The 14,656-nt window shown below is 40.5% G+C and overlaps 4 protein-coding genes across 4 annotated transcripts; 2 read left to right on the top strand and 2 right to left on the bottom strand.

The window, feature by feature from the left end:
- The first annotated feature begins 1,831 nt into the window (after positions 1 to 1,831).
- On the top strand, positions 1,832 to 8,796 carry LOC4331058 (uncharacterized). Its single transcript, XM_015771350.3, has 11 exons — positions 1,832 to 2,231; positions 3,262 to 3,330; positions 3,534 to 3,626; positions 4,113 to 4,234; positions 4,934 to 5,129; positions 5,772 to 5,947; positions 6,271 to 6,400; positions 7,162 to 7,322; positions 7,425 to 7,504; positions 7,667 to 7,766; positions 8,399 to 8,796. The coding sequence occupies exons 1-11, from the start codon at positions 1,941 to 1,943 to the stop codon at positions 8,442 to 8,444; spliced, it is 1,464 nt and encodes a 487-aa protein (XP_015626836.1). The 5' UTR covers positions 1,832 to 1,940; the 3' UTR covers positions 8,445 to 8,796.
- Positions 8,797 to 8,977: 181 nt separating this feature from the next.
- Positions 8,978 to 10,006, bottom strand: LOC4331057 (uncharacterized). Its single transcript, XM_015771353.3, has 2 exons — positions 9,764 to 10,006; positions 8,978 to 9,373 (listed from the first exon to the last, which is right to left on the bottom strand). Exons 1-2 carry the CDS (start codon positions 9,944 to 9,946, stop codon positions 9,188 to 9,190), a joined length of 369 nt encoding a protein of 122 aa, XP_015626839.1. The 5' UTR covers positions 9,947 to 10,006; the 3' UTR covers positions 8,978 to 9,187.
- A 126-nt stretch (positions 10,007 to 10,132) lies between these two features.
- LOC4331056 (18S rRNA (guanine-N(7))-methyltransferase RID2) lies at positions 10,133 to 12,953 on the bottom strand. Its single transcript, XM_015771351.3, has 9 exons — positions 12,708 to 12,953; positions 12,562 to 12,637; positions 12,371 to 12,454; positions 12,218 to 12,273; positions 11,644 to 11,700; positions 11,494 to 11,543; positions 11,263 to 11,415; positions 11,010 to 11,160; positions 10,133 to 10,533 (listed from the first exon to the last, which is right to left on the bottom strand). Exons 1-9 carry the CDS (start codon positions 12,936 to 12,938, stop codon positions 10,369 to 10,371), a joined length of 1,023 nt encoding a protein of 340 aa, XP_015626837.2. The 5' UTR covers positions 12,939 to 12,953; the 3' UTR covers positions 10,133 to 10,368.
- A 70-nt stretch (positions 12,954 to 13,023) lies between these two features.
- LOC9272265 (small ribosomal subunit protein eS30z/eS30y/eS30x) lies at positions 13,024 to 13,586 on the top strand. The gene is made up of 2 exons (XM_015768245.3): positions 13,024 to 13,128; positions 13,240 to 13,586. Exons 1-2 carry the CDS (start codon positions 13,125 to 13,127, stop codon positions 13,422 to 13,424), a joined length of 189 nt encoding a protein of 62 aa, XP_015623731.1. The 5' UTR covers positions 13,024 to 13,124; the 3' UTR covers positions 13,425 to 13,586.
- Positions 13,587 to 14,656: the final 1,070 nt, after the last annotated feature.

Here is a 14,656-nt window from a genome sequence, read left to right as displayed (position 1 = left end):
TAGATGTGATTGATAATATGATTGTATTTACCACTCCTCTTAATAAAAAAATGTGCGTCTCGCGTATTCCAAAAAAAAAAGATAATATGATTGTATTTAGATCATGAGAAATTCACATGAGTCTGTCAGACATTGAAATGGGGTGTAAAATTTTTGTTCCTGGAGATCAAGTTCAAACAAATGAGATACCATAACCAGGTCAAGGTTTACCTTTGATATCTGCCTCATTGGTCGTGTGTTAGAGGCGTACTCATATATATACTCTCTCGGTCTCTCCAAGTTAACAATAATTGTCGTTTTAAATTAAACAGATGTTAAACTTTTAAATATTTTGACTACAAATAACTTTTAAAATATTTACTTTTAGCAACATGGAAACAATATGTATAGATTAATTTTAAAAAGTATTTCAATAAAATCATATATTGTTGATAGTTCTACATACTACTGTAAGTACAAAATAGTGGTAAAAGTTGTGTTTATAAGAACATATTCTTATCTAAAACGATAAAAAAAATTAACCTGAAAGGAGTACAAGCATGTGGGATGTGTGTTTAGTAACTAATTTATCAAGCAAAACAATATGATCTATAGGTGGGCAAAGTGAGTATAGCTCAACCAATTAGCTAGGTTCCTTGCGGTAAAACCACTCCACTGGGTTCAAGTGCTAGACTTGAAATGGATGCTCACATATACGGTTAATTATTCTTTCACTGTTAGGTGACGCACTCATCGATAGCGAGGCGCCTGTGGTGACTCCATCAATCCTAATATGTGTGAGTGTGTGCGTTCACAGGGACGAGTGCACGCGCATTGTGAGCACCTATGTTTGTACTGTGTTTCTCAAAAAATACGCAACTGGTAGAGGATTGACACTAGACCGAGTAGCACGAGGGTTGGGCTTCGACACCGTTTTATCTGGTGTTGAGACTTTCAACCTCGGCAACCAACGAGGCAATGACTCTAAGATCAAGTTTAATAGTATAGCCAACTACTAGTTCTAATTCATCTATAGCCAATCTAATAGCTCATCCATACAATAGTTACATACTACACTATTAATACCTGGTCCCACTTGTCATACACACAGTACGTCTTGGAATCCGTGCTACAGCTGGCTACAAATATGTAGCCCTATGCTCTTCTCTCTCCTTATTTATCTCTTTAAAATATGTTTGTAGCTGGCTTATAGCCTGTTATTGCACCTGCTCTAATGTTGAGTTAGGGTCTACTCCCTCCATCTCGATTTACCTCTCGCTGGGGTTAAAGCCATTGTCCTAGAAAGGAGGTCGTTTAGGGCTGGGTAGCTATAGGTGAGCCACTAGAATGAGTATTTCTATTAATTTTTTTTCTCCATGTTTGTTGCAGGCTTATCAGAATGACAGATGCCGTACTAGTTTTGTATCAATTTTTAAGCACGGTAATGATTAACATAGGGGCACATTAGTCATTTTTACAATACCATTTTTTATCACTCCTGTACCAGAATGACTACTAAACTGGACAGAGGGAGTATATCTGTAATAAGTTTTCTAGACGATATATTTCTAAAACATTTTTTAAAAATGGCTAAAGTCTAAAAAAGAAATCCATGATATTGGAACCATGCCATTATAATTTTGCAAAGTTTGAGATATACCATCGGTATCTCAATGACATGTAGTATCCACATGAGTCAATGACATGTGGATCAGGATGTCATATCTTAAATTTTACAAAATTATAATGGCATAGTTCCAATTTTCCCAACAAAGAATCTATGGATGCTACGACACTGACAGTTGGGGCCCAATCTCTGCTCACACATCGTCCCCTCTCCCCATCCCAAACCGCAGCTCTGTCTTCCCCAAACGACGCGGACCGTATAAAACTCCGCCGCGACGCCGAGCACGCGCGCCGGCTCTAGAAGCTTCTAGAAGGCGCAGCTGCAGCGCTGGCTAATGGCGTTCGCGACCTCCACGCTCCCATTCGCGCCATCCAACCCCTCGCCGTCCTCCCGCTCCGCCGCAGCGGCTTTCTCTCCCCGCGGCGGGGTCCACTTCGCCGCCGCTAGGAGCGGCCTCCCGCTCGCGTGCGCCGCGCCGAGGCACCGAGGGAGGCCTCCTCCGAGGAGGCGCCGCGGAGGGTGCCTGGTGGTGTGGGCGTCCGCCGACTACTACGCCACGCTCGGCGTGCCGCGCTCCGCGAGCAACAAGGACATCAAGGCCGCCTACCGGAAGCTTGCGCGCCAGGTGCTCGACGCTTGTCCCCTCCCGCACCAAGCTTCAATTTTACTCGTCTTTATAGGAGTACTGTAGTTTTTGGATTGCTTTCTTTATGGACGATGTCGTACGGTTGAGAGTACACAATCACCAATACTGGAATTCGTTGGATACTTGGATCACACAACTGAAATTATTCTGTTTCTGATAGTGTATGCGATAGTTGCCGTATTACGGTATTAGATCAGCTCTGTGCACATCTGAGAAGGCCTCATTTTGTTCGCTATTGACTTCTTTTGTTTGGATAAAGTATGACATTTAGCCATGACTTTTAGAAGAACTTTCTGTGATATTATCAAATGATGCCCTCATCACAGTGTTCCGGTTCTCCTTTTAGGGTTAGGACACCTTTGTCACTGGTTCTAGCAGTATTGACGCTGACACCTTCAACTCTGAAAATCCCAATGCCATCCTCAGTGGATGAATGGCATGAGCGTGCCATGCTGGAGCAACCAACATTGGTGCCAGTTGCTGCAACACTGGTCAGCAGGATTCTGGAATCTGGACCATGTACTATGTTGCTCTGCCATCTAGGACAAAGCCTAGACATCTGATCCGAAATTCGTGCATTCAATCATGTGCTTTTGCTAGTTTGTAACCATCGGAGCGTATAGCTGGGTTTGGAGCAAAAAAGGCAAACTGGAATAATATAATTGCAAACAAAGTAAGACCTCTGAAGGTTCCCTTTGTTTCTGTCACCTGCTTTGGGCTGAACTAGGGAACTGTCATAACCTTAGAAGCCTACATACAAAAAGCAGGCTTTTGAACCTACGAGAGGGTCTTATTTGGAGCTTAGCTAATGCTTCAAATACCCTTCAGACCAAGTCCTCGAGGTTTTACTGAGCTGATTTTCATGGCTACTAATTTACTATGGGATTTATATACTTTACCAAGTGGCATGTTTTTACTCTTAACATCAAGCTGCTAAGATTCACACAACATGCACACTTCTATTTTAATAGATAAGAGTTATTGATAACATCTTCGCTTTTGTTTTTAGTACCATCCTGATGTCAATAAGGAACCTGGAGCAACCGATAAGTTCAAAGAGATAAGTGCAGCATATGAGGTATCCAATTCAGCATAATTTGTTAATTCATGTATTTGTCTGCTTTTTTACTTGTATTTAATATTGCTGATAAGTTATAGACTTTTACTATTGACATGTGGATTTTTTTTTTTGCTGTAATAGTTTACAACGTCACTGCTTCTGGTTTCTCTGTTTTGTGTTTCATTTCCCTCTTTATAAGTGCTTAATTTCATTGTCATCAGGTGCTATCAGATGAAAAGAAGAGGGCGCTGTATGATCAATATGGTGAAGCTGGGGTTAGGAGTGCGGTTGGAGGCTCAGCTGGAGCTTACACAGTATGACAGCTTTGCTTTTCAACTTAATTTTTTCTATCAGCACTTACTCCCTCCATCCCAAAATATAAGGGATAATGCCCTTTTCATTTGTCCCAAAATATAAAAGATATTAAATGTAGCACAATAGCTTTTGTACTAGTTATTCTCCACCTAGCACCTTTTGTACTAGTTTATTCCCCACCTGTCAACTTTTGTACTAGTTTATTCCTTAACTACTAACTTTCGTATCACTTTTTTATGGATTTGACGGATGTATTTGCCCTTTTGCTACTTCCTTATTTTTTGTGAAAAAAATGGCATAATCCCTTATATTGTGGGATAGAGGCCGTACAAGGCAATATATTGAGTGTGATTATATAATTATATGTGTACTAGCTAAAATTCTTTGGCTAATAAGGATACTAGATTTTGCTTATTGACTAGTATTGTTTACCCTTTTCGCTCACAGATGGCTTCAGTTCTTTACCTGTTATTTTCTATATGCAGAGTAATCCTTTTGATCTATTTGAGACATTCTTTGGAGCAAGCATGGGTGGCTTTTCTGGTATGGACCAGGGAACATTTAGGACACGCAGGAGGAGCACTGCTGTTCAGGGGGAAGACATCAGGTTCTGTTGCCAGATATTCATGGTCAATGTGTTTATCTAGTTGAAATGATCAGCTAAAGCTGTTTAAATAGCATATGAATAGCAGCACTAATTATTGTAGTTGTTACAAACTTTAAAACCAATTTGGTATGTATGCCTCGGAGATCTAGCATTATTTGCATACATCTCAATCTAGATAAGGTATTCATACAACTTTAATGCTATTTTCTACCTTTCCCATCGTTTATCTTCCCTCTGTTGCCAGTATTTACGAGTGAGCACCCACACTAGCTATTCCCTTCTTAACACCCACATTAGCTATTCCCACATTGTTCCAAAGACATGGCACTAGGATATCATGGTTGTTTGCCACTACCATTATCTTGGTCTTATAACTCCCCTTATGCCCATGCTTGGTCAAAATACAGCTTACAGAAATAGCATGTTTGGGCAACAATGTTGATTCATTCTCTGTGCCAAATGTTTCTTTTTTGGTTCCTGTTTGTGTTTTGCCTTTTCGCAAAAGCTACTAATACCTAAGTTCAAACATTTCTGATATTGGTATTTTTTTTTTCTTGTGATCTTTTTTTTTTTCTGCAAACAAACCAGGGATACCAGACCAGCAGATTCTTATACAAAATTGTTCTTGCTAAAATTCTCTTATCATTTTGTGATAAAAACTAGTGTACTTTATAGACTGACATGAACTTATACCATCAGATATGATGTGAATCTGGGGTTCTCAGAGGCAATATTTGGAACAGAAAAGGATATTATATTATCTCATTTGGAGACATGCGATGCATGTGCTGGTTCTGGATCAAAGATTGGGTCGAAAATGAGAATATGCTCCACATGTGGTGGTCGAGGGCAAGTAATGAGAACTGAGCAGACACCATTTGGTCTGTTCTCCCAGGTAATAGCATTCATAATATTATTCCAGTGCTTTACCATGAAAACATCTGGCGATAATGTGACAGCTTTTGTCAGGTGCCATATGTGAAAATGAACATTAAACAGAACAGTAGAAGATCAGAATCAATACTATAAACAAGATCTCATGGAACTACAAAATATATTTTCAAGATATACTAGGATGTGAACAGTTTTTTGTTAGACAAATATAATGGTGTAAAATATACATAAGTGGCAAACATATAGATCAATGAGAAGGGAAAAGGGGTTAAATCTATTCCTAGCTTCATCATTGCTTAGTAAGAATATTAGCTGTATTAACTTGGTTGTTTTCTCACTACTGATTCTTTATTATTATTAATTTATAATGGATAAATTAAAACAGATCAAAACAACTGAAGAAGAAAATATTTACTAATTTTTCTATCATTGAAAAGATATAGGTAACCGAAATACGTATTCAAGCACAGTAGAATATACAGGCTTTGCTTTTTACAAGATTGTTGAAGACTCGATACGTAACCGAAATATAAATATTTATAGCATTAGGGTGGCCTGTGTATCTAATTATCTATGCAAACGTTTTAGTTCATTTGATACTTATTACATATGTGATTAACTTCTAATATTTCTTGTTTTGTAGGTTTCAATTTGCCCCACCTGTGCAGGAGAGGGTGAAGTCATTTCAGAGTATTGCAAGAAATGTGCTGGAGAGGGGCGTGTTCGTGTTAGAAAGGAGATCAAAGTAAAAATTCCTCCAGGTGTTAGCAAAGGTAGTACTCTTCGTGTACGTGGTGAAGGTGATGCGGGACCAAAAGGGTGAGTGATTCGTTTGTTATTTATCTTGTCTATACTTCATACTTGAATATGTTAAGGCACTCACCAGTGAAAATTGTGGTTTGTGGATATTGGTCCTAGAGGCAAATAAATAGATCATTGGCATCCTCATAGTATTTTCTGGTGCTTTAGCTTCTGCATGCACATGCGCTCTTGCTTTTGCCTTCATCCTCTTTATTGTCTTATTTTACTACACCACCCTCCTCTGTCTGCCTTCTATATACTTTTTGTGTGCATGCACAAATAATCCATGTGTAAATGCTATTAAAAAAAATGCCTAAACCCTTTTTGCATTTGGAAAGCAGAGGACCTCCTGGAGATCTTTTTGTTTGCCTTGATATAGAGGAGCCAGCAGATATTAAAAGGGATGGTATCAACTTGTATTCAACTGTTTCAGTAAGCTACATTGAAGCTATTCTGGGCACTGTTAAAAAGGTAAAATTTTTCTTGTTATGATTCAAAATTGTGATATTTAGTTTGGGTTGAAGCCCATTGCCATTCTTCATTAATGAGAGTACAACTAATAGGAAATGAATGCCTGAACCATCTCACTTTTTAGTAACGGAGAATACTAACATGCAAAAACTGAGTTTTGTGTTCTGAGTTCTGACCACATTGGTTGTGTATAGGATGTTTGGTATATATTGTTGATTGACTCTATTGGTCTGCCTGAGCGTTTTTTATATACTCTGTTTTCTTGTGATAAGAAAACACCTACCTTTATGCACAATGATTAGCAAACCAAACAGGCAGTATTTTAAGTCATATTCCTAGAGGTACACCAACTTGATCTTAATCTGCTGTTACCTTTTTTGTTAAGATAAATTTGATTACACGATAATCAGATCATTTTGTTGATTTGACCTAATCCAAAACCATAGGATGTAATGTGCCTGACTTCTAATTGAGGCCAGCATTTCATTGGGATTAAATTTATATCAGCTTATTGTTAATCATTTTAGCTCAGACTAATTAACCAATGCTGCAGCTATGTTATCCTAGGTCTGATCAAATTTGTTTATCTGAGACTGATTTGAGTTTTGAACCTTTTCTAACAACCATGGCAGTTCAGATCAAAGTTAATTATTTGTACATATTTATTTTAGATTTGAGAGAAAGCATGTCCTTGTAATGATTCTTGTGGTCTATAGTCTACTGGCATTTCTGTCTTATGCTCATATTCTTCTTCCAAGCAGGTCAGAACTGTTGATGGAAATAGTGAACTTAGAATACCTCCAGGTACCCAACCTGGTGATGTAGTGGTTCTAGCAAAGCAAGGTGTTCCATCATTGAATAAACCATCTGTTCGTGGTGATCATCTATTCACTATTAAGGTCACTATACCCAAACGTATAAGGTTATATGCTTCCTGACTTGAACCTACTTTCGAATACATACTGTTGGTCTAAATCTACATAATCACTGAGCCCATATCTCTGTGAATTTGTGTTCCTTCCAGCGGACGAGAAAAGGAGCTACTTGAGGAACTGGCTTCTTTGAGCAATGGTGGTTTTGCTGGTGCACCTGTGAAGCCAAAATGTAAGCAAGCTTAGCTATATCCCCCACCCTCCCCTCTTCCCTCCCTCCCTCTCCAGCAAAGAATTCATTCTCATATTCTAACGTTACTATCGAAGTTTGATGAATTTTTTATTTTTAGGAACTAGCCTTGGAAGGTACTAACGATTTGCATTTGCATTGCAGCCATACGCCAAGAGAATGAAACTACTGTTGCCCAAGAAAATTCGGATCAACCTGATGAAGGGGAGGGTGACTGGTTGAAGAAACTTCAAGATTTTGCAGGGTAAATATTAGCTGTTTCTTATTACAATGCAATTGAGTTCTGGGAGGGTTTACCTCATACATTCATGCATCATATTGCAAATTTTGGGAACTTGATCATTTGTAAAAAAAATGCAAGGAAGTATAGGTTATAGTGAGAAAGAAAGAGAGCTGTATATTACACTTAAAAAAGTTAGTGTTATAACCAACCTTTATACATTTTCATTGATCTTCTACATGTTTTTCTAAAGATAAGTTACTGAGATAGTGAATCCACATCAGCAAAATGTTTTTGTTACACTGAACATATAGTTAATACTTTTCCTCTTTTGCTGTTTGGGGCAGCTGAAGTTTTTGAAAATATGCTCTTTCAGTAATGATCCATAATGAGGTAAAACTGTTGTTACAGGACCTCCTTTACAGCAGGTTGTAGCCTGTCTAACTCTGTTGGTTGCATTCATTTTTACTTCTAATATTGATTAGTGCAACCCTTGTTCCAAAAATGAATAGAAGGAAAAATGCTAACTGACGGTCTCAATATACATACTTGCTTCTATTGAAGTTTGAAAATACAAATTGTGGATTTCTTTGTTTCTCTATCCTATGCAATTCTGCATTCTTTTGTTGATCATGTTGCTTACTGAATTCTTTCAGATCCATTGCTAATGGTGCTGCCAAGTGGCTAAAAGACAACCTTTAGCCTGTAAATAGTTACCGCGGAATGCATTTATATTAATCGCTGTTATGGTGTAGTCCAATCTGCTATTCTTCAATTCATTGGATCCCACGAGCTGTTGCATTTGTTTTGGAGAGGCTCAAAGTTCTCAGGCTGTGAAGTGGCAACGAAGAGGCTGAATCTGTTAATTAATTCCATCGGCAACGTTCTTATTTTGGTATGCTTGTAAAGTGGCATGATTTTTTATGTAGTTGCAGTTATCATTCCCTAGAGCATGTGATGGTTTTACGTCACTTGCTGCTGATACTGAATTCAGTAAAGATAATGCACTGTAAATATATATTTCATGCAGTAGAGCATCTTGAAATCTCAGGTATGTACTCTGTGGGTAAGCAACCGTGAGGTGTGTCGTTCTGAACTAGAGATATTTAAATCCAGAACAAGAGCACCCATATTCAGAAGGTTGTGTTGAGACTTGATCACCAGCTTGATCCATAACAAGAGCACTCAAAACAGAGGAACCTGGATGTACCATGTTACATGTACCACCCAAGAACTAGAGAGAAAAAACCGTGACATGTAGTATCACACTTGAATTTAGTTCAAGCATAATCTGTAAACAAAGTTTGAAATTCGAGGGCAGCCTATGATTCTGAGAAGAACTAGTTTCGATTAATTCCATACAAGAGTACTCAAGGCCCAGCCGCCGAGGCTTCAAATTCCATCATACAAGAAAATTCATCATCATCTGGAAAGTTGTAAGCTAGTCAGTCATCTCTCGAGCTGACTTTGAGCAAGAGGAGGACAGCAACAGCCACAGGAATGGACACCATTAACAAGGCTACCACGATGTTCGGCCTTGTGATGTCAGGTAACAGGATGCTCCCGTACTTGATAGCCGCTGCGCCGCCAACCGATCCAAGGCCCAATTTCCAAAGGTAGCTCGAGTCATCCTATGATGCAACACACCCAAAAGACGAATGGTTTGATTCAGCGTAGGAGAACTATGAAGAGATTTTTTGGTGGAAAACATAAAAGACTCGCAGATTAGTCTGTAAGTAAAATATAGCCATTTGAAAAAAAAAATCCCTTTGTGTTCTTTTTGCAAAACAACACACGGGTGAAGCTGTGAACGGCTATGGCAATTGTTCGCGGTGGATTAGATGCCTCCTGGAGGCCAAACTGAGAAATGAAGAAATATTTGTCCCAATGGGCTATCTATCTATCTATCTATCTATCTATCTATCTATCTATCTATCTATCTATCTATCTATAACTGAGAAAAGGTGAGGAATGGTGGAGAGCGTGTGCGAGCAGTCTATCTATGTATCAGTATCGCTGACCTCGATTCGCCCCGAGTCCGCCTCCGCGTCGACGTCGGCGGATTTACCGGAGAAGCGAGCGGCCACGCCACGGCGGCGGCGCTCGCGCCACTGCTGCTGGAAGCTGCGGCGTGGCGGCGGGTTTGAGTTGGTCTTGCCGGTTAGGGACGGGGCGGCCACCGAGAGCGCGCAGGCAATCGCCATCGACCGCCGCTCTCCCGCGCAGCTCAACCAACCACCGAGAGCTCGCGTTCTGTGCACGTTATCCAGAACCGAGCGAACGCATATGCGTCTCTAGTCCTTACCACTACCAACGAGATGTGCTGGAATTTGTACACCATTTCGTCAAATCAAACCGTGCATTTTTTTTTTGCCAAAACCCATGTAAAATTTTAAGCAACAAACATACAATACTGGATCCTTCAAAAGTAGGACATAGATTTGCACAGCATTTGTCAAAACTCAGAATTGCTAGAAGGTTACAGAACATGAACGGCTCTATGGTGTAGAGAGAGAGAGCGCATTCACCCAACTCTTCAACTGAACCTTTCTCGTACTACTAATAATGAGCTACTAGTATGACAAACGGCAAAATGGTGCACAGGCATTCCAAGAATCATTTGAAACTAGAAGTAGCTTTTCCGCTTCCGCCCTGTGTATTTGGTGTCCGCGGGCACCTCCCGTCCTCGCCTTCTCAGCTGCTCCTTTTTGTTCAAGAGCCAAGCCTTGCCCTTGCCGTTCTTCTTCGTCTTCTGCCTCTTCTTTGGCCTATTTCTTTCATATATGCCGACCTGCATACCAAAAATATAAGCATTCATCTAAGCCGGTCGAACATCAAAAGGGAGGGAAAAAAACCCCAATATTAGGTCCTATAAAATAGAGTAAGAACCAAGTATGAAATAGATGATCCTTGAGTCCTTGACTAAGCACAACCATTTAGCTAGTACCTCCTCCAAGACAACAGCATTTCTATAACTACTGAACATCTAAGGTAAAACTGAATAATAAGTTAGTAAAACACCACAGGAACAATGCAACTTGCAAGCAGAGATTGGTAGAAAGATTTTGTACACACACACACACACACACAAAAAGCAACGGTATCACAACTTATGTGATGTAAAGGCGACAATATAACAATATCAAGGGGAAGCTCTGGACAAAGAATGCAATATACTGCCATCCGTTGAAGCAGTAAGTAGTTCCCTTGAAACATGAAACATAGCACAATGCAATGCATGAACAAGCTTGTAAAGCATGGGCTTACTGTTTGGGCTCCATCTTCATCACCACTTCCATCATCGCTCTCATCATCATCACTACACATGGCACCATCTTGACCTTTACCCTTCGGAAGCGATGAATTTAGAGAAGGTGGTCCACAAGTGAGGACAAGGTAGGATTTCTTTGCTTTTGAACTGTAAGAAAGAAGGCATGCCCATAATTGTATATCAGTAACGAAATTCGTAGCATTGTTCGTACGCTAATATGGCATTGTTGTGAGGTAATAAAATACTAACCTGTGAGGCCAGTCAACAACCACTCCACCTGCAAATCCAGCACGCATGGCAGCAGTCACGATCATTTCACTCTGCTTCACATTATCAGCATAAAATTGCAAAACGGCTCTTGCTCCCCTTGCTAGGCATCTATATAATGATCCAAAGAAAGCCCTGAAAATTATGCACATATGAAAGTTATGAACTGGTTGCAAGCAACCTAAGAGGCTAAGAGAAACAATAAATACACACTTTAACCGCAATCTTGGGTTGTGACAAGACTTGTCAGCATTGCATAACCACTGCACAAACAAAACACACAGTTGAGAGGACAAATTAAAAGTGCAGATTTGAGATCAACATGGTCAGTTTGTTGCAGTAACATAACAGCTCAAACATTACCTGAACTGCTGAAATACTGATTGCTCCATCAATAACTCCAGGCCGCAAGCCTAAACCCTGGAACAGGATTGAATATAAATAAATACACATGCAGCACCTTAAAGCTAGACAAGTTGTGGTGAAGCAACTGTGAAGAAGTTGCTGTATTTGTGTTAACCAAAGGATGGTGAGATTGTGCAGAAAATATTATTCGCCAGGCCATGTGCAGAGAAAAAAAATATAGCCATTCAGAAATCATAGTACTATCGGAGAAGCCAACTGTTTGGGTTAATTCTCTCTTGTTCTCTCCAGAAAGGTTTGAATTCCTAGACTCATAGTTACTTTCAGAGTAGAAATTATTTTGAGAACAATCATGGATTCACGGTCAATAGCAAAAGTAATGAAAAATATTAGTGTTATTAAGGGAGTATGTCCCTGCCACTTATGATTTATTAAGTAGAGCAAGTGTGATACTAGAAATAAACAAGACAAGCATTTCCCTTACGGTTAAGAGTATTGGCATACACCACAGCATAAACATAACATATGAGATTGAAATTTCTTGAACCATACATTAATAAGATGCATATTATACCTGGCCCATATCTGCAAGAAGGAGATCACCCTCCGCTTCACGCTCCAGAGCAACATCTACAGAAAGAAATTTAAAGCACTCAGCCAAAAAAAAAATCCAACAAGCAATAAGCCAAGATTTCCTTAAGAGCAAGTAACAAAGCGAGGTGCTCACCAAGCATGGACTTCGAAATATCATAACCAATCCAGTGATGGCCCTGCTCTGTCAATGTCTCGCCACTAAGTCCAGAACCGCACCCTGCAATTCAAAACATAGTACAAACTAAGCAAAGTAATTGTACCAAAAACAACTTTTTTTAATCAAATCAACACATCGTTTGAGCAGGAAGAGAGTAAAAGCATTACCGATGTCGAGAAGCAACTTGGGGACGCCATCGTTGGGTAGCGCAAGCAACTCGAGCGCCCTCTCGGTAATCCTCGACTGCAACATAACTAAACATGAGACCAAGAATTCCTCCACACCCAGCACCGCGAACTGGCAAGAAGCTCACCTGGATTTCGATGATGCGAGAGGAGGTGGTGTACTTGCGGGCCTCCGACTCGTTGTAGAATATCTCCGGCGGCGCCTGCACCTCCGGCCGCGGCATCCTCTCTCCCCGCTGCCTCCTCCTCGGCTTCTCCCCTCTCCTCTCCTCGCCGCCGCCGCAGAGGTCAGTGGTGTGCTCGCGCCGCGACTCCCCGAGGGTTCCCACTACACTACGCCTTTCTACTGGGCTCTTCATGGGCCTCCGGTGTAGCGAGACACGTGAAATGGGCCGAGAATCCCAAAGGCCCAAAACAATATCCCGGCCCAGCAACGGATCTCCTATAAATTCTCCCACGCATCTAGGGCTTCGTCTCATCACACCAGCCGCCGCTGCCGCCTCGTCGTCCCAAATCGTCCGAGCGCCGCCGCCGCCGCCGCCGCCATGGGTAACCATCTCCTCCGAGTCCTCTCTTTCCCTCGTGATTCCTTGCTTCTGTAGCTCTCTAGGCCGTGCGATTTGGTGGGTGATTGATGTGCTTTGCCCGCCTCGATCGCAGGTAAGGTTCACGGCTCGCTGGCTCGCGCCGGGAAGGTGAGGGGGCAGACGCCGAAGGTGGCGAAGCAGGACAAGAAGAAGAAGCCCCGGGGCCGCGCCCACAAGCGGATGCAGTACAACCGCCGTTTCGTCACCGCCGTCGTCGGCTTCGGCAAGAAGCGCGGGCCAAACTCCTCCGAGAAGTAGATCTAGAGATCGCTCCTTTGCCCCCGTCTCATTAATTAATACTCATGGATCCCTTTTTTTGTTTGTTCCCTAGTAGTTTTTTGTTCAAGTATGCAATTTTTGGTATTGAACTGATGTCACTGTAATACCTATGATATCTCTATGGATGGTGTTAAGATCTTATCGTCAAGTGTTCATCTTTTACTTGTTACACGATGTGGTTTGTCTGATATAGATTGATTGTTGTGATGCTTATCAGCTTATGGTGTTATATGCAGTTGTTCAATGACCGTAATTTCATTATATGCTCATCTTTATGCTTAACTTTTTTCAGATAATGTGTTTCTTACTAGAGCATGTATAGTCCTAGCATATATATGTAACTGCTGCGTGGAAATCACAAATGCATAATGGTGTAATCCAACTGAATTTTTGGAGACTATAATTAGGATTTAGCTTCACTTCTAGTGGTTCATGATCGATTGTCTAGTAATTTTGCAGTGCTGCTCATGAGTATGTTTTTGTGTCTGTTTATATCCTAGACAGATCATTTTTCTTTTGTTAGTAAAGTAGATTTTTGTCTATCGAAGTGTGGTGTCAAGAACAGCATGTTAGTCTTGGACTCTTGGTTAAAGCCTAAGAAGCATCTGTGTGAGTTCGTTAGTATGACTGTATCTACTTGATGGATCAACATAGTATGCCATGAAACAGCAGCATTGGCATGTTTATCCTTGTTAACAGTAGTAGAGAGGTGTATAGATTGTTATCTATAGTTTCTTTCTTCTGCAAGTCTGCGGGGTTTAGTGCTGAAACCAGTACATTATGGTTGCTGTGATTGCTATTGGAAGTGAGTTTGCTAATCAATATTTTTTACTGTTCTCAAAATCTCAACTGTTTGATACTATAATAATGTCTGGATGGAATTCTGTGCTAGTTTAAAGAGACTGGATTTTTTGAATTCTCAAATAGTGCTATGCATCGGTGTGATATGTGATGTTAACTTTTTTATAATTTGGATGGAGTGTTAAAAGCTTTTGATAGTGTTTTGTTCGTCTTGATCAGGCCATGATGTGCGTGATAGCTTTGTTTTTATAATATCCAAGATAGATCATTTGATTGCCAGTGTGCTGTCTATATTTTTTTCTAGTAAAGTTCTTATGCAAGCGCAAGAGCATTCTGTTTAGACTTTAGACCAGACGGCTAGCGGCATTAAACCTATGAAAGCATATGTGGATTTGTTAGTATCCAGTATC

The sequence above is a fragment of the Oryza sativa genome, chromosome 2, assembly GCF_034140825.1.
Source record: "Oryza sativa Japonica Group chromosome 2, ASM3414082v1".
Classification (NCBI taxonomy): Eukaryota; Viridiplantae; Streptophyta; class Magnoliopsida; order Poales; family Poaceae; genus Oryza; species Oryza sativa.
The sequence above is the reverse complement of the archived record's forward strand: the minus strand, read 5'-3'. Positions and strand labels throughout refer to the sequence as shown.